The 19864-nt window shown below is 38.4% G+C and overlaps 1 protein-coding gene across 1 annotated transcript in view; it reads right to left on the reverse strand.

Moving 5' to 3' along the window:
- Positions 1 to 19864, reverse strand: part of NAALADL2 (N-acetylated alpha-linked acidic dipeptidase like 2) — a 796115-nt gene that overhangs the window by 306906 nt on the left and 469345 nt on the right. The window contains exon 6 of the mRNA XM_070403625.1: positions 5582 to 5725. Coding sequence (XP_070259726.1) covers positions 5582 to 5725 — 144 coding nt within the window. The remainder of the gene's footprint in view (positions 1 to 5581; positions 5726 to 19864) is intronic.

The raw sequence follows: 19864 nt of genomic DNA on the forward strand, positions 1-19864 counted from the left end.
ATTAAGCCAGATTAACTAGGGAGGGTCAATTTCAGTCACACTGGACATCCCAGTAGGCAGGAAAGCCAGGCTTTCCAATCTCCCCAGGGAACAACCTGCTGTTCCTGCAGATTAATGGGTGGTGGTGGTGAGGGGTGGGGGTAAACAGTGAAGGGGAAATGCCTCTGTGGAGGCTTGTGTAGTAGGAGCCAAAATGACCATAAAGTAGAGGAATCTAGCTTGGGAAAATCTGAGAAAAAGGCTGGATAGGATAAGGGCACTGAACCCCTGAAGAAATTTAGATCAAAAGTATGAGCATAAATGCATTAGCAATGACATTAAATGTAGGACTTGATGCTCCAGTTAAAAGATGATCAGATTATATTTTAAATACAAATTAATTGCTATTCATAATTCATGTTAAAAAGTAAAGATACAGAAAGGTTAAAAGTTTAAAAGATATAGCATAAAGTTACTACTAAAAAAGTGAGTGTAATTAAGTTAAATCAGACAAATCAAATTTAAGACAAGCCTTATAGATCTAAAAGAAAGATCATTTCATTTGATAAGTATTGTAACCAACCAGGAAGATACAATATACAGTATTCAAATTTACAAATATCTAAGAAATGACCTAAAATATAAATATATCAAAAATTGGCAGCCGAAACCGGTTTGGCTCAGTGGATAGAGCGTCGGCCTGCGGACTGAGGGGTCCCGGGTTCGATTCCGGTCAAGGGCATGTACCTGGGTTGCGGGCACATCCCCAGTAGGAGATGTGCAGGAGGCAGCTGATCGATGTTTCTCTCTCATCGATGTTTCTAACTCTCTATCTCTCTCCCTTCCTCTCTGTAAAAAATCAATAAAATATATTTTTAAAAAAAATTGGCAGAACTACGAGGTAAAATCTATACTCACAGTAAAATATTTTAAAACTAATAATATGATATAGAATATCTGAATGAGAGGATTTAGGAAGTTAGTCTAAACGAATACATATAGAACGCTACACCTGACAACCACACAGTACATATGTGTCTGTGTTTTTCTTCTGGGTCAAAAAGAAGATATCAAATAATTGAAATAAAATAAAAATAAATTGGAAACAATACATTCTAATGAAAATCTAAGTTGCTTATACTCTACCTCAGAACCATACCACAATGCCAAGGAGCATGTAAGTGCCTAAAGCATGGTAGACAGAGTCAGGCGAGGCTGTCCCAGTAGAACACTGAAAGGCTTTTCTATGGAGAGGATAGCATTTGCACTGAGCTTTAGGGAAAACTTGGGTTTTGCTACATGGAAACACAAACATGCAAGCCATACCTGGATACTATTGAAAAGAATCATAGCGAGAAAAATTGGACACCTGAAAGGAATAGCAGAATAGAGAACCAGAAAGTCCTTGAGGACTCTCTGAAAGTTTCTAGGTTAGTCAATGGCAATGCCAATCTATTGTGGGGGGAATAAAAAGGATCATCAAAATATAAAGACAGGCTTGTACTCTAAGGGATTTTTGTCACATTTATATACTATAAAGTGTAGTCGGAGCTACTGTAATTTGAAAGGAGTGGCAGGCGTTTGAGAAATAATGAGAGAAGAATGTAAAACCCTGTAAAAATTGCTGAGAAACACTGAAAATTGGATAACACTTGTTAAAATAATTTGTCTTCAGAGTATACATCGCAGGTTGTCTTTAGGTCTTTTAGCAAACACACAAACAAAACTCTAGACTGAAACAAAGCTGAATCATTTCCAAAAAAATCAAACCTGTCGAGACAGAAAACTGGAAGCTGGAAAGTTCTGAGTGAGTGACAGCTCTATGTCCCCCTCAGGAAACCCAACCTGCACTCCCCAGGATACAGAGCGTTGACTGTACTTTCTGTTGACTTTGGACAATGGGTTTCCCACCTACGCTCACTCTGTTTAAGAGCCTTGATGAACAGTCCTTCAAAGTGATTTCTGAAGCTTTTTTTAGCTTTTGTCCAAGGACTTCAGGCTGGCAGCTCATGAAGGCTGATCTTTAGTTCCACGAAAACTCTGTTATCAGCTTCCAGCTCAGACTCCTAGGTTCACTGTGCAGCTGACTGCTTGAAGATCCAGACAATGGGGTGTCACCACCACATGGTCCAGTGACTCTTAACACCTAGCTTGTATTTGTCACAACACCGTCATTCACTGAAATTGTTTGTATAAAGAGTGGCCACCATAGCCAAATGCATGCTATATACAAGCTGTCTGAACAAATTAAATTTGTAAGTCATGTTCTGGATATTTTCTTACATGTTGATGGCCAAAATCTATTAAAGCCAACCCTTCTCTAAAACAAGTTTTTTGCCCTAACTGGTTTGGCTCCGTGGTAGAGCATCGGCCTGCGGACTGAAGGGTCCCAGGTTCGATTCCAGTCAAGGGCATGTACCTTGGTTGCGGGCACATTCCCAGTAGGGGGTGTGCAGGAGGCAGCGGATCGATGTTTCTCTCTCATCGATGTCTCTAGCTTTCTATCCCTCTCCCTTCCTCTCTGTAAAAAAATCAATAAAATACATTTGAAAAATAAATAAAACAAGTTTTCTATTTTTTTAGCTTATTTTTTTTTATATCTCCTGAGGAATTTTCTCTTGAGGCTACTCTGGACAGATTGATTGGTCTCATATATAACCAAAAACCAAACAAAAACAAACAAACAAACAAAAACACACAACAACAATGCTGGATTCAACTGTATTAACATTTTTAGTTAACGGATATTTCCTGAAAAGCTAAAATGTGCTACTTGCCAATAAATTTTAGTATAGCAACAATTTGTGGATAATATGTTCAATACATCACTTTAAATCTCTGCTCAAGAAATGATAATAAGTACTTTCAAGTAGCTTTTCAGAAATTAGAAATATAAATCTTTGAAATATGTAAAAAATATAAATAATATTGTCTGTAGACATTATATTCTAATAAATGGAATTTTCAGTAATATATACATATATATGTATATATAAATGTATATATATATAAAATTTTGAAAATATATTATATATGTATATATAAATGTATATATATATAAAATTTTGAATAGTAAAATAGTACTACATATATATGTAGGTATATATGTATATACATTATATGTACATCCATCCCTATGAGGAGAAATGACCCAAATTTACTTATGTAAAACTTATCACATCATCACTGATGACATTAAGTTTTATGCAACTTAGAAATAGTCATTCTTATATTCACCAAAAGTGATTCATAAAATATTTTTCCAGTCAGGGCACATGCCCAAGTTTTGGCTCGATCCCCGGTAAGGGGTGTGCAGGAGGAAGCTGATTGATGTTTAACTCTCACATCTATGTTTCTCTCTCACATTAGTATTTCTCTCCCTCTCTCTTCTTCTCTCTCTGAAAATGAATTTAAAAATCTTTAAAAAAAACAAAGAAAGAACAGCTTATGTAGTGTAGACAGAAAGCTCTGAAAGCCTGAAGGGTCACAGATACCTGGTTGGGATCTGTAAAATGTCAAGGAATGAAATGTCAAGTTAATCTGTAGACTATTTAAACCCAGGTGGCCTTAATATTTCTAGTTATAGAGAATCTGCATTCTGATTCAAAAGAGATTTATAAAATGCTCCTATAATTTAATTGTCATTATTGCCTTACAACTTAAAATGGCACTGTGAAGGGGGGCATTATGTACTACTGTGGCTGAAATGAAATGTCAAGACAATCAATATTTGGCCTAACAGGTCCAGAGGATCCCTGAAAAAAAAATAGATGATTGTAAATATGCTTACTGTTTCCTAGGTAATGACAGATTGTTTTTTTAAAGAATATGCTAATAAAGTATTCTGATGTTTGCTCTTCCTTCTGAGATTTTGCTTTTCCTTCTGAGAAAGATCTGAAGAGGGTGAGTCTTCCTTCCTTTATTATCTGGCTGTAGCAAACTGCTCTCTATCTTATTGAAGAAGGACAGTGTGGTGGTCTCTGCCACAGGCTTTAACTGGTAAACTTCTCAATGATCCAAACGAGTTATAGCTCTAACGCAGGCCTATCTCATTGCTTCTTTAACACTAGAGTTATAAGCAGGTTTCAGTATACATATCACTATGTCTTCTAAGCTTCACTATGTCTTCTTGGCCATGTATGTGGCTAAATTATTGCAGAGATAAAACTGTAGATTGTCATGTTGCTTAGCTATGGCATCATTATGCAGACATTTGACATATTATGGAGCACACTGATACGGTTATTGGATGAGGAAGACAGCTGCTAACATAACATTTTACAGGATACAAAAGTACTCAGATGTCCGTCATGATTTAATTCTCAGAACAACGTGAGATACTAGAACCTTCGATATCCTTCTGTAGGTGCAGACACAGAGCTCTTGGTAGGGAGGCGGTGCAGGGTGCTGGCGAGGGGGCTGTCACCTCACCGAGGACAGAGCATGGCAGGAACATATCGGGGGTCTGAATATTTGTTGAATTAATCAATTGATTAAATCTGAGCTTCAATCTAGTCTTTTATGAAGCCCGGTGCTTTCCTTACAACTAAAGTATTATTACATTGTCATTTATAGATTTTAACAAATTGAGCCCATAATGAATTTGTGGGCTCAGAATAGAAGACAGAAACACACACACACACACACACACACACACACACACAACACAATTCAAGGGCTTCTTCATTCCACTTTGAAGACATAGGCTTATCATTGTTGTCTATATTTCCCACTTTGCTCAATCAATAATCAGTTTAGGAGGCTCTCAATCTATAGGCCTTTGAAAAGCTATATCTGTACCAGAGGGAAATTCTGAATGTATTCAGATTTTTTAGGCTTCTTTGAAACATCTTTTTAATGCTTTTGTTGCCAAGAGATAAACAGATGAAATACAACAAGGGTAGTTAAGCCTCCAGGTCTGGACACAAAACAGAGCCCCACAAGTTGAATTTCACAGCGACTAGATACAAATTTAACGGTATGTAAAGAGAACCTCCTCTCTAGAATTCTAATGCTGAGGCTGGAGGCAGAAACAAGAGGCAGCAGCGCTTTCACCGCTACAGGTAGTTTAATTTATTCGGTTTTATCCTATGTGGTCCAACAAGGCCTGACAAACTGCACTGCAGTACAGGAAGCATCTCTCGGGCAATGATGTGTAAAGACAGAGGGATTTTTTAGTCAATTGCAGGAATTAGGCTTTAATGCTTTCTACTAAAGGACTTCATACCCCAGATAGCTGACTGCTATCCTCTGAATCTTGGCAGGCAACAAACCTGCTGAAGCTGAAACCGGGAAGCTATGTTAAGCAGATTTTCATGAAACTTACAAAATGCTTTATGTGCAAAGCTGCTTTTCTTTATTGCAGTCCAAAATGTGTTCCCTCTTTTTTTTCAGTCTCTGAGTTTGGTCAACTCTCAGTCTTTATCAAAATTACCTTCCAAAAATATCCCTTAAAGGGACAAAGAAGGTAAAGGCTGCACCTCATAAAAAAATAAATTTTTTTTTAAAACACAATCCTAATCACATAAATTTAAGAGATTAAAAATGAACACAGTACTGATAAAATTATAAGACACACAGACAGACATTACAAATACATTACCACTGGGTGGGAGTTCTAGAGGGCGACAGACACCATTTTTGGCCCCATCTTTGGACGAAGAGATCAGTTTTGCCACGAGTGCCGCTGAGATGGGCTGCACTAGCAGAGAGGTGAGGTTCCATCGGTTTTGCCTAAAGCTTCCAACTGTATTCAAGAGAGAAAGATACAGAATCCTTTGTCAAGAGAAATGGGAAGAGATCAACCAATGAACTTGTATGCATATATGCATAACCCATGGACACAGACAATGGGGTGGTGAGGGCCTTGGGTGAGTAGGAAAGGACTGGAAGAGGTTAATGGGCAAAAAGGAGGACCTATGTATAAAGATTAAAAAAAATAAAAAAATCAGGAAAATAAAAAACACTGGAAGAAAAATTTTCTGTAATAAGTATTTAAACTATGAGTGGCAGGTTTATTTTGTTCATTTGTTTATTCATTATTTACACTCTACTTATTAAAAATGATTTGCAGTATTTAATAAGAATTCAGTCCAAATACTATTATGCATGTTAGTAAATGATAGCAGATTGTGTACACACACACACACACACACACACACACACACACGCGTGCGCGCGTGCGCATTTACCTCCATTCGGAAATGACAATAAAGGAATTTAAAAAGCACTAATCCACATGGTCTAAGAGACTAAAAAAGACAATAACAGTAAGATTCTACAAGCTGTAAAGCAGATGAATAGTTGATAACAGACCAAGGAGACCAAAACCTAAGCCTGCAGAGGGGGGATGCTGAAAAGCAATGCAGTTTGTACCACAGAACCCAGAAAGGTGTAGGGATTGACAATACCTGCTACCTAGTGAAGTCGGGGCAAAGGAGGACTTGATGAAATTCTGATTGGGGGGTCTCTCCTTCTGCCCTCTCAGTCACCCTGTGGATGTGAACAGTGCCTGTTCCTCCCTCCTTCACTCCAGCAGAAAACGGAAGGCAGGATGCCAGCAGAGAGACACCAGATAAAGAGAATGGTGAGCCGAATACTTCAATGGGATGATGTTACTATTGCTGAGGCTCTTCCGATGTTTTACTCTCTTGATGCCCAGAACCTTTTCTTCCAGTTAGAACAACAGAAAATACACTTCTGGTAAACATGACTAGGTCAACAGAGAATATATAAAAATGATTAAAATCTGAAGTCTACCAATAAAGCCACTCATCCAAGACACCCTATGTTAAAACCTATCCGTCAATAAATTCCACCCATACAAAGACCTTCAAATCAACTTAATTAATTCTGCCACTCTTAAGGGCACTCTCATCCAAGAACAATGCTAAAATGGCACAGGGGCAGCAGACCTAGTGAGGAGAGGAGTAGGAGTCCAGAGGCTCAGGGATGTGGGGGGGGGGGGTCTCCAGGAAGACGAAAACAATGGAAATACTAGGTATGTGTTGCTCTATTGGGAGAACATGTACAGTAAGATCAGAGAGTTTCTAAATACAAAGAAAAATTTAAAAAATCTATGAGATGAGGCAACTATTAGCTGCAAAGGGAGTAAAAAGATTTTCAAGAAAGAAATATAATCATCATACAATGTGAATAGTATTGACATAGTCGTAGCAATATAAACTATGACCTTGTAACACAAAAGCAACATTCTATAGGAAAAATAGACAAAAAAAGGCAAGGGTGAGGATACTTGAGAGATAAAATTAAATCTTTGTCGTCCATAGTGGTAAGTCAATATAATAAATAAAATTGAAACATGAATTCAACTCTTTAAAATGCTCTTCAGACCGAGAGGCAAATATAAAAAAAAAAAAAACTAAAAATGTTGAAAGCAATTGAGTGTTTACCTTTGGGCGATAGGAAAGGACACAAGGAAGTATGGGAGAAGGTGACATATTTTTATGAATTAAGCTTTGCAGGAATATTTTACTATATTCATCTCTAAGTTTGAGAAAACAAAAATTAAACACAAATAAAAAGGAAAAACAGCCATGATAGCACAAATAAGGGAAAAAATACACAAGTACTCAGGGTAAAGAGAAAAAACTGTGTGTAATGATAGAATTAAAAGATACCTTATTCAGTTTATATATTATCTTGACTCAGAAAATAAAATACACAACGGAATGACTTTACCAGCAGCCAATAATGTTTGCGAACAGAGGACTCCATTTTTCAGAACTTTTATTAGGGAAAATAATTGCTAAAGTTTTTCTCAGAATTTAATTTGAAAGGACTGCAGGGGGTGCAGAACTCAACCATACTGGTACCCAGGCTCCGGGAGGCAGATTATAAATGAGAAAATATGTTACAGAAGTTTTTCCTTAATTTATCAACTGCAAAACCACAAGGCTAAGAAATGATATTTAGCTTAGCCCTGTGGCAACCATAGAAGCCATGGCTTTGAAGAAGAAAAATAATGAAGATTCAAGCTTCGAATCGGTTTTGTTATATAAGCGCTCTGCTGCTCTCATAATTCAGTAACCCCTTTTATATGGATGTATGGCAGTGCATTTTGATCACAGCGCAGCTCACTGCTTCCTAACCATTTACTTGTTCAAAAAGTATGGAGAGTTTCAATATGGCAATAGCAGAGCATTAAATTAGGTGTGGGTCCTTCTAAGCGGGGGTCCTGGAGACTGTACAGGTTGTATGGCCATGAGCCAGGTCCTGGTTCACACAGAAGATGCTAGTAGCAATATAGCTTGCTGAGATAAACGAAAGGGGATTTTCAGACCACAAGGAAATTGCTCTCAGCCACAGGTGAGCAGCCCTAGGTCTGCTGCTCTAGGCTATACCTGGAGTCACAGTGATAAAAATCTCAAGGCATCCACAGTGTGCACAGAGCGGAAAGCCTTTGATAGCCACCGCCTCTGCTTCGCCCAGCGTGTATTTTCTCCCTCAGCCACTGCCTTTGAAACTTTTAGTGTACACCAGACAATGAAATGTTGTAGCCCCTCCTTATCAGCACTTTTACTTTTCAGGGTTTCAGTTACCCACAGTTAACTGAGGTCTGAAAATATTAAATGGAAAAATCCATGCCAGGCTGGCGTGGCTTAGTGGTTAAGCATCGACCCATGAACCAGGAGGTCACAGTTGAATTCCCGGTCAGGGAACATGCCAGGGTCGCAGTCTCTGATCCCAGTGATTCTCTCTCAGTCCCTCTCCCTTTCTCTCTGATATCAATAACATTTTTTAAAAAATAAAATTCCAGAAATAAAAAAAATATAATTTTTAAATTGAGCATCATTCTGAGTAGCATAATGAAATCTCTCTCCATTCTGCTCTATTCAGCCTGAGAGGTAAATCAACACTTTGTCCAGCATCTCCACACTTGTATGCTACCCGTCTCTCAGTAACCTCCCAGCTCTCTCAGGCATCACAGAGAGAGAGACCACATTCACGTAACTTTTCTTACAGTATATTGTTATAATGGTTCTATTACATGATTGTTATTGTTATCAATCCCTTACTATTCTGAAGTTATAAATTAAACTTTATCATGGGCATGTAGGTATAGGAAAAAAAAACCAATTATATATAGGGTTTGGTAGTATCTGCAGTTTGGGGAATCCACTGGGGATCTTGGAACATCGCCCCTGGAAATGAGGTGACTACTGTAGCATTTATCAGAAATGATAAATGATATCTGTTATTTTGAAGGTTTCATAGATGTTAGGTGCTGACACATTACCAACACAAAATGAAAGTTCTTGGAAAGCTGCATGATTTCACCTCTCCCCAGTTCAAATACAGAACTCTACCTTGCCATTCAAGGCCCTTCACAATCCCCGACCTATATTTCCAACATTATTTCCCATCATTCCTCTTCATGCATCTTATCCTAAAACTAGCTGTCCCCCTACATATTCTGTGATTTACATCTTCCATGTTCTTGCGTAAGCCCATCCATCCACTTCACCTGCTTTTCTCCTGCATCACACATGTCAGACTCTAACTTACAAGTCACCTTCTGTAAGCTTTCTCTGACACCTCCTATTTATGTGATATATCTGTACCTTTTTTGTAATGCTAACCATTTCTAATTAACATTAACATGTCATAATAAACACTTCTGTTTTCCCTCTAAAGGCTAAATTCCTTGAAGGCAAAGAATCAAGTCATCTTCCTCATTGTATGATACTCAAAGCCAAGCAGATTGTGAGGAACATAAGAGGAGCTCAATAATTACTGGGAAAACAAAAGAAGGAATCAATAATTCTTTGAAAGGTAGTTTCAATGCCTTTATTTTACTGAATGCCTAGAAAATAGATCACAGGTACAACCAAAGAATAAATTATAATTTTATTAACCTCATGCTTGCTATATGTGGATGCTTTCTCCCCAGCTAATTGCTCTCCCACAGCAGACACTTTACATAGGTTTTCAAAATCCAGGTGTCTCCAGCAATTCTCACTGATTATCCTTGCTCTGAAATTATGTTTTGTGTGTAAAAAAAATATTTCGATTACTAAAACCATCTTTGAGATATATTTATCTGTTAGTAAAAAATCAATAACTGCATTCTTTTTCCCTCTAAAATGCTCCATTAAACATAAGAAACAATGCATTCAAAAGTTAAATATCAGGGAACCTTAGACCATACTCAAACACAGACAAATCTTGATTTGTTGTGCTGCATAACTAACAGACTTGCATTCATTTTGAAATATCGGAAATGGCTCATTAATTTTTCACCTTCAGCTTCATAGAAATTTGACAAACAATTCACTTCTGAGAGCTGATACTAAAAGCAGGACTTTATAGAACACTAAGATTAAATTATAGACAGAGGGTGTTGTTTTTTCTTAAAAACTTGTTTATTGAAGAAAAGCTTAGAGAATGATTATATTTTCTTACATTAAATCAAACACATGTGCAATTTTTGTTCTATATTAAGACACATTAATTAACTTTAAGAATCCATTGGGTATGAGATGAAAATCAGGAAGATTATATGCCTTGATGAAAAGTGTACATATAGAAAAGATTTTGACCTTACATTCTAGCACTCTAACTTGCAGGTTGCAGCAATTATAGCAAACCCTGCATGTTGTGTATGCTCAATAAAGACTGATTGACACTAACTTTTATTTCAGCAGATAGGTAGTTCTCTCTTCACCTTATACACTCTTTGTAACTCAGATAAAGATCCAAATTGATCCATCTCTTCAATAATCCTGTCCCTGATACAATGTCACATGCATCTATAGAAAGATGCAATTGGCAGGGCTAATATGGCTCAGTGGTTGAGTATCACGGTTTGATTTCCAGTCAGGGCACATGCCCGGGTTGCAGGCTTGATCCCTAGTCGGGGGGTATACAGGAGGCAGTCGGTCAATGATTCTCTCTCACCATTGTTGCATCTATCTTTCTCTCCCCCTCCCATCCTCTCTGAAATCAATAAAAATATATTAAAAAAAGAAAGACAAAATTGGCTGGAGAGTCCCAAGTTTGACTCCATTGCTGCCTCACTGTTTGAAATGTTACATATAAATGATTTTATTATAATAATGTTGTCATCCCATCTACAACACTGGAACAACCAAGGTGACACTGAAGGGTCTTCATTATGCTAATTTACTGAAATAAAGAGTACATTAGCTCAAGAGGCCCAGAGCCTGAACCACAGTTGGTGAAACTTAGAAGTAATGAGGATAAAAATAAGTAAAATGCTTTCTAATTGGACATATTTAACAGCTTTTGCATTAAGCTTTTCAAACTGTTGATGCCCACTTCAATCACATCTGGTTGTGTGTAAAGAAAGCAGTCACTCTTAGCTGCAAGCACTTTTTGTGTGTGGCAAGATGGAATTATTTTAAACTCAACTGGAAAATTAGTGTATACAGCAAATGCCATTTACCTTCAGAAACTAGATATCTTAGATACTGGGATCTGCAGAATTAAGGCATCATTAAGATGAGATAATGTAAAAAAATGTTCGGTAAAAAAGTCTTTTGTGGATCACTGATGAGAATATGTCTCCATTGGCAAGGACAGCATCATTTCTGTATAACTCAACCCTCAGCAACTGACTCTGTGTGTGTGTGTGTGTGTGTGTGTGTGTGTGTGTTAGCATGAGATCCATGAGGCATAGTAGTGTAAGCATAGATCCTATAGATCACTTCTCTTCAATGTGTAGTCCCTGGACAAATAGCATCAGCATGACCTAGGAACTCATTGCAAATGCAGAATCTCAAGTCCCATCCCAGACCTTCTGAATCAGTATCTGTAGTCTAGGACCCCAAGGTGACTCATTTGAGCATCACATAAGCAACTGGTATAAATCATTGTATCTTTTACATAATTTTTATAGCTAACAAGATGTAGAAAGCACTTTTTCCCAGAATTAAAGGTGACAGAGCCTTTGACTATATCAATAAACCCAAAATCAATAGTTTTCTTCAAAAAGGGTAACCAGTCTATGCATATGAAGACACTATATAGCAAGTTTTTCAATTGGATTGAGAGCGTTTCTTTTTGCTTTTGTCTTTTCCTCAAAAATAAATCTGGTGATTTAATGATCAAAATTACATTGACAACACTTTATTTCAACAACAGATAAATACTTTAATCGCTAACTGATTTGACTTCTTTTTTTTCTAGGTTTTCAACTATTATAAATAACTAGAGGCTCAGTCAGTGCTCAGATTCGTGCACTGGTGGGATCCCTTGACCTGGCCTGTGGGGATCGGGCTGAAACCGGCTCTCCAGATTGAGAGGGTGCAGACCAGGCCAAGGGACCCCACTAGTGCAGATGGGGGCTAGGAAGAGACCACAGGGGGGCTTCAGGGTGTGTCCAGCCCATCTCGCCCAGTCCCGATCGGCTGGACCCCAGCAGCAAGCTAATCTACTAGTCAGAGGTTCTGTCCCCTGGTGGTCAGCGCACATTATAGCGACTGGTTGAATGGTTGGATGGACACTTAGCATATTAGGCTTTTATATATACTAGAGGCCCAATTCATGGAAATTCATGCAAGAATAGGCCTTCCTTCCCCCAATTGCCAGCATTGGCTTCCCTTCGGCACCCAGGACCCAGACATCCCTCCTCTGGCAACGGCAGGCACCTGGGACCCAGACTGGCTTCCCTTGGGCCACCCACAGGCACCTGGGACCTGGATGGTTTTCCTCTAGCCCCAGCTTCATCAGGAAGGACATCCTAAATGACGTCCGGTCTAATTAGCATATTACCCTTTAATTACTATAGACTAGAAGCCTGATGCACAAAATTTGTGCAAGAGTAGGCCTTCCTTCCCTTGGCTGCCAGCACCGGCTTCCTTCTGGCACCCAGGACCTGGGACCTGGGCTTCCCTCACAGCCCTGGCTTTGTCCGGAAGGTCGTCCGGAGGGATGTCCAGAGGGATGTCTGGTCTAATTAGCATATTACACTTTTATTATTATAGATATACAGATTACAGCAAATGATTGACAAATATAAAGTGCAAATACATCCATTTTCCAGAGAACCAAGCAATCAGAGACCTTAAAAAGCAGAGATTTTAAAAACATATTTTGTGTTGCACTTTTATGAAGAAGATCCGAATACCTAATGAACAAGTTGCTGTCAGTGATGTTATCCCAGATTATGTATTTTGTTTGATTTTCTCCAGAGGACTGCCAGTTTGACAGAAATCAGACCATTAAATAACTGGAACAGATGTTTCACTCTTATTTTAGTTCACTAAATTTATAGTTATTTCCCCGAACTGACCAGTGCACTAAATTGGCTATCGTTATTTTGTTGTCCTTGTAAATATAGCTAACTGATCCTTTATTATTTCAGTATCTCATAGACTGCTGGTTACAAATATCACTATCTCCCCTCAAACTAGTCAAGTTCAGTTCTGTGTTGTTTAGGTTGTTATTAAAAAAGGAAATACTTAACACTTACATGTGCTTTGTGCCATGCAATCTTCTCAGAGCTCCTTGGCACACTATCTATCTCTGTATATATACATATATACACACATATATAAATGCATATACACAGATAGGATTTTTATTAGTGATAGTTATTCTATAGTTAAAATGAAAGTTACTATTTTTAAAAATTATATCATATTTCTTACCTCCTCTTAAACCAGTATAAATTGTAGGTGTAAAAACGGACTGATGCCATTTTCCTCACCTCTTACATGTCAGGTACTCTGGGAAGCTTATTCCCTGTATGTGCCCCAACATAAACCCTTGTTTACACATTTAGCAGACACTGCTCTGTTCTAATTTTCTTTTTTATTTCCAGCTCACTGAACAGAATGTAAACTTCTTGAGGGCCAATTCACTTTTGTGTCCCCATGGTTTAGCACACTGCATAGTGAAAGAGGAGAGACTCAGTGACTGTTTTGGGATGAATGATCATCCCGATGTTGAAGCTAATAATTTTCTTTTGTGTCATCATAAGCCTAAAACTCATGATCTGAAACTTGTAATCACAAACATCTTAAGAATGAAAACACAGATGGTCTCATTTTATTTCATTGGTCCTCTCTTCAGCTAAAGCAACCTGCCATGTTCCCTAGTAATCATTATTTTAATTATTAGTTAAGGCATTGTACAAGTAGTCATATTTACCTTCACATAAGCACAACACTTAATTATATTATTCACTGAAATGTGGTGAGTCTTATAATTGAGTTGATTATTTACAGAATTATGAGGATATATTTTCATAAATATTTCTTTTGTTTTAAAAACACATTGATATAATTACTTCTGAAGAAAAAGCCCATTCCTGTGTTTCAGGCAGATGATGGCATCATTATAACATCTTCTCTAAAGACATTTTTGTAGTATGATCCTTTCTTCTCGAGAGACAGGACTTTCTTTGGCACAGGTTTATCTCACAGAATTTATATTTGTAAATTTGTCATTTTAAGTAAAAAAAAAAGAAATGTACAACAGCAGTGGTAATATTCAGATATTGACAACTATTTTCTTAAGTCTATTTTCAAAGAATAATTGGTTATATGAGAACTAATTTCCTATTTCACATAATTTTAATTATTTCAATTCTTTTGTATTCATAATTTATCTATACTGAGACTATTTAATTTCCAAAGCATTTCAAGAACATGGACATATGGAAATAAACCTTAAGCTATATCATAAGAGAAACAAACTAAGAGACAGATAAAATATCTAGTTTGTGCTTTACTTCCAGGAGACTAGTATGGATTCATAACTGGAATAATTGGCCATCTGCAGATCACACAGCAGCAACACAATCCTCCTGAGAGGCATTCCCCCGAGAAGTTTTCCATCTTATACTTGAAGGGAATGAACATTGGAATGATTTGCAGTTTCGAGTTTTAGAGAAAGTCGTGTGTGTGTGTGTGTTATAAGATAGCAAATAAACTGTGTGGCTGTGTCTTATCTGTTTGGTGGTGGTTGTGAAAATATGCAACCATTAATTTACAATAAAAGTCTTCATGCCAGATTTCAACAAGATCATGTTATTTTATGAGGCTAATTAGACAAATAGGCAGAAGACCAGTGCTGTATTTCTGGATTTACTTATTTTTCAGTTGTTTTCTAATAATAAAATTGGGAAATCGTTAACCCTTGCTCTCCTGACCTAGATGTTAGGTCACAGGAGTTATCACATATGGAGTGCTTCCCACCTTTTCATGGTTTCTTGTGTATTTTCTGTTTCTGATTTGGAAATGAGGAGATAGAACCTAGGCAGTTAGAGATTGGATCAAAGAGGGGAAGCTGAATAGAGGTCTAGCAGCAACATGATGCAGTTTGCTGGCTACTGCTGGCTGTGCCTGGTTCCAGAAAACAAACAAACAAAAACACACACACAAAAAAAAACGCTGGAACAAACAAGATGACCTAGGGTTGAACCTGGTGGGGTGGGGAGGGCTGAGCCTGGCTGGGAACGGACAGTAACATCAGACCTGAAATGACAGTCCCAAATCAGGTCTCACCTGCCAGCAGGACTCACATTCTAAACTGATTGGTTATTACATGGAATACCTTGAAAAGACCAATCAAAAGCTATCAAGGTATACATATATCCATAGACAAAGAGCTTCAGCAGTACCCCTCTTTGGGCCCCCTTCTTGCTTCCTCTTGCTGCAGGGAGTCTGTCAGTCTCTCAATAAACTTTGCTTCTGCATGCTGTCTTTGTCCCTGAACTCATTCTTTGATTTTTGCAAGACAAAGAACTCAGGCAGAACACCAAATTTTGGTTTCAGAAACACTCACCTAAGGAAGGCATACTAGCCTGGAGTCCAGAGATCAATATCTGGTTCTTACTCTGCTTTTTACTGGCAAGTAACTCAGGGAAAGTTTTCACCTATTTTATAGCCTTAAAATGATCATATATGCAATGTCTAAGGAGTTCCATTTTTAAGATTTTGTTTCTAAATGTGTCCATGAGTAATCATTTAAATAAACTCCTAGTTTCCTCTCTAAAATGTGTTTCCAAATACCACACAAGGATTTAATAGAAATATTTCTCATCTTGATATTGAAAAAGGCTGTTTGTATGGTTATATCTAAATTTGAGGTGACTATCCCACTGTAATTCCAGAAAAATCCTTCATATTTGGAGTGGGTAATATGAACATTTTCAATAAATTCCCCTTATGGATTATAATTTTCCTTACAATATCATTCAGTTATTTTTTATTGTCAATCACACACAGAATTCTGACTTGGAAGAAAAGAGGCAAAGATCCATGTGAAAGCCTGGAAAAGGAGAATTGTTAAGACTAAACAACCCATTGAACCAAGTAGTGGCAATGAGGTAGTAGAGTAAGCAAGCTGATTTGAATCCAGGATGTGTAGAAAATGAAAGTCCTACTAATAACACAGATTTGATAGGAAAACTATTTTGGAGATAAAGAGGAGTCAGAGTATTTTAAATCATTACATTTAGCAATTGGCTGTACTGGACAATTATTACTATAAAGCTTTTATGAATAAAGCAAAAAAATGTTTCTCTCCTGTTTAAACTACAGTTAAACCCACTGGTTGGTTTATGAACATTGCCAAAGCCTGCACAAGTGACTTCCTTTAAACTGCAGTCTCCCAGGCCATAAAGTGAGGACAAAAGCTGCTAAAAACCTAGCTGATAGCAAGGCTTTAGGATTAATGAGAGCACCCATAAAGTGGTTTGAGCTCCACAGAATACATCCAATATAAATGAGCCACATTATTTCACTGACAAATCCTATCTATACACTGTCCAACAGAACTGAAACAAATGCAGCTTCCTGTTGCTCTTTCTGATAGTGCATATTGTCTTGCTGTCACTTCTTTTCATTCTTTTGAGGTTCCCATGAGGAAAAATAAGCATTTCTGCTTCACGTCCCACTTATGGAGTGTACTGAGATACACAAATCAAAGATAATAGGACAATCTATGTCCACTTTCTCATAAAGCCTTTTGTATAAATGAACTAAAAAGAGCAACACACTTGCAAGGTTGCTTCAAAGAAAATATAAATCATATGAAAGCAAGATGGCTATTTTTAGAATGTGTTATGTTTAGTCGAATTCATTTTTCAATACAAAAGAAGACATTAACTACTCTTTGCAGGTGCTCAGAATTTATTTGAACTATTCAAAATTTCAACATTATTTCCAGTTTCAATGATAATATCAATAACCTGTTAGATTTATAAGAGTCCATGTTACAGTTGTACAACCTATTGTGATTCAATGTCGATATTAACATTGAATATTTCTCCAAAAGCAATAAGAAAGTCTGAAAGCATTAATGTCACACTAATGTCATATCATAATATTTAGATTCAACAGTCTACATCTGCGTTTTAGTTATCAACAGAAAATTCATAGAATTTTAAAATATAGTTACAACAAACTTTCATGAATCTACTTCCATGTTAATCTTACATGTTTAGCAATTTATATAATTTTAAGATGAGAAAAATTCAGTAGGGAAATAATAATGTGTAGAGACATAACATATAAGTGAGATTCATCATATGGATTTTATTTTTTTTTTAAATATATTTTATGATTTTTTACAGAGAGGAAGGGAGAGGGATAGAGAGCCAGAAACATCAATGAGAGAGAAACATCAATCAGCTGCCTCCGACACACCCCCAACTTGGGATGTGCCCGCAACCAAGGTACATGCCCTTGACTGGAATTGAATCCGGGACCCTTCAGTCTGCAGGCTGACACTCCATCCACTGAGCCAAACCAGCCAGGGCCATCATATGGATTTTAGCCAAAATACAAACTATGGTTACATGTTATCCAGTTAAAAATATGAGTAGGAATTATAATAGAAATATTAAAGTTTCCATTTAGTAGTGAGATTGAAATACCTAGTTTCTATATGAAATACATTCATTAGCCCATCTTTCAAAGTAATACCATAGAGAGAGTACTAGTATGGTGATTACCAGAGGGAGGGAGGGGTGAGGAGGGAGGTAGAATAGGGTAAAGGGAGGGGCAGATAAATAGTGATAGAAAGACACTTGACTTTAAATGGTGAATGCACAATATAATATTCAGATGATGTATCATAGAAATCTATATAATTTTATTAACCAATGTTACCCCAGTAAATTCAATTTAAAAAAATCCCAAAACATGTTAATTGGGGAAATGGCCAGATGGAAATATATATATATATTAGAGGCCTAGTGCACGAAATTCATGCATGAGGGGGGGGTCCCTCAGCCCAACCTGTACCCTATCCAATGCAGGAGCCCTCAGGGGATGTCCAACTCCCAGTTTAGGCCGACATCCCTCTCACAATCCAGGACCTCTGGCTCCTAACCACTCCCCTGCCTACCTGCCCTAACCATGTTGCCTGCTGGTCTGATCCCCCTAACTGCCCTCCCCTGCCGGCCTGGTCACCCCTGTTAACTTTTTTAAAAAATCTTATCCCCTTCACACACAATTGTATTTGACTTCTTTATTGGCTTCTCCCTCTCAATTTTTCTCTCTCGTTTATGTAACACTTTTTCCTACTGACTCATCATTTATAAACTTTACTTTTCTCATTTCCTACTTCTGTTCCATCATCCTTCCTCCCATCTTCCTCCTACCCTCCCTCCCTCCCCACATTCCTTCTTGCCTTTATCTTTACCCCAGCCCTCCCTCCTGTTTTCCTTCCTTCCCACCTTAATTTTTGTCTTCACTTCCTCCCTCGGACCACCTTTGCTCCCTCCCCCATTTCTTCCTTCTTCCCATTTTCCTTAAAGCTCTACTGGCTCCCCTTTAAAACTTTTCTTCCCTCCCTCTTCCTCTCTCATCCTACCTTTCCCATACTTTCTTCTCTACTTACTTCCACTGTTTTAATATATATCTCTCTACTTGCCTAGTTATTCATTATTATTTATCTCTTTTCTTTTCTGACTCCTACTTTTAAAATCTGTCCCCAATACACAACTATACTTGATTTTCATTATAGCTCCTACAGTTCACTCATACATCCTCTTTCCTTCTTTAACTCTGTTCTCTACTGACTCCTTTATAAAGTTCTTCCCTCCCTCCCCATCTTCCTTCTTCCCCATCTCTCCCCCTCCTCCCTCACTCTTTTACTTTTTTACAGGCTAATTAAAAAATCTATACTTTTCGTTCTTAGTACTGACAGCTTTCCTCTCTGGGACCTGTAGCAGCATCTGTTTGGGCACTCAGGCCTCTCTTACACCAGCTTTGAGGGGCCGAGCTATGACGCAGCTGTGTCATGCCTACTGTGGTCCACGCATCCCCACACCGAGTTGGGGGAGGGTCCAGCTGGCCCCGGCCTGCATCCATCCTCGGAACCGCTGCCTTATGTGCGTGCACATGTGCTTTCACGCATGTGCGAGGCTTTTCTCCCGTTGAGTGCTGAAGGGGGAGAGGGTGGGCACGGAGGCCTTTCCCACCCCCAGCGTGCCCACTCCCATGTCTCAAGTGGCTCTCCATCGCTCCCCTCTGGAATTCACAGGTGATGGGTGTGCATGCGCAGGCACAGCTTGTCCTGGGGGTGGGGACGGGTTGTTCTGCCCAGGATGGGAGCCCTTGTCCAGGTCGGACCTGGCAGATGAATGAATGGATGGCTGGAGAAAGCCGCAGTGGCTTCCCTGTGGTATGAGGGTCACCTGTGCACTCTCTGTTGTTGTGCCCGGACCCTTCCCTCATGGTGTTGGGTCCACACCATCTCAATTTGCGCACCCCCCGGTTGGCATCTTCTGACTGTGCCCTAAGAACCAGCCTTCTGCCATGCAGGTGTCACCCCTGGGCTCCCCCCACCTCAGGGGAGGGGTTGATGGCATCCCTGGGAGAGTGCTCTCAGTCGGGGTGCAGTGTCACAGGGGTGTTTGTTGGGTGTGTGTACCCAGGAGAAAAAG

The sequence above is a fragment of the Myotis yumanensis genome, unplaced genomic scaffold (assembly GCF_028538775.1).
Source record: "Myotis yumanensis isolate MYYU_CA2020_CCGP unplaced genomic scaffold, mMyoYum1.0.hap1 SCAF_2, whole genome shotgun sequence".
Classification (NCBI taxonomy): Eukaryota; Metazoa; Chordata; class Mammalia; order Chiroptera; family Vespertilionidae; genus Myotis; species Myotis yumanensis.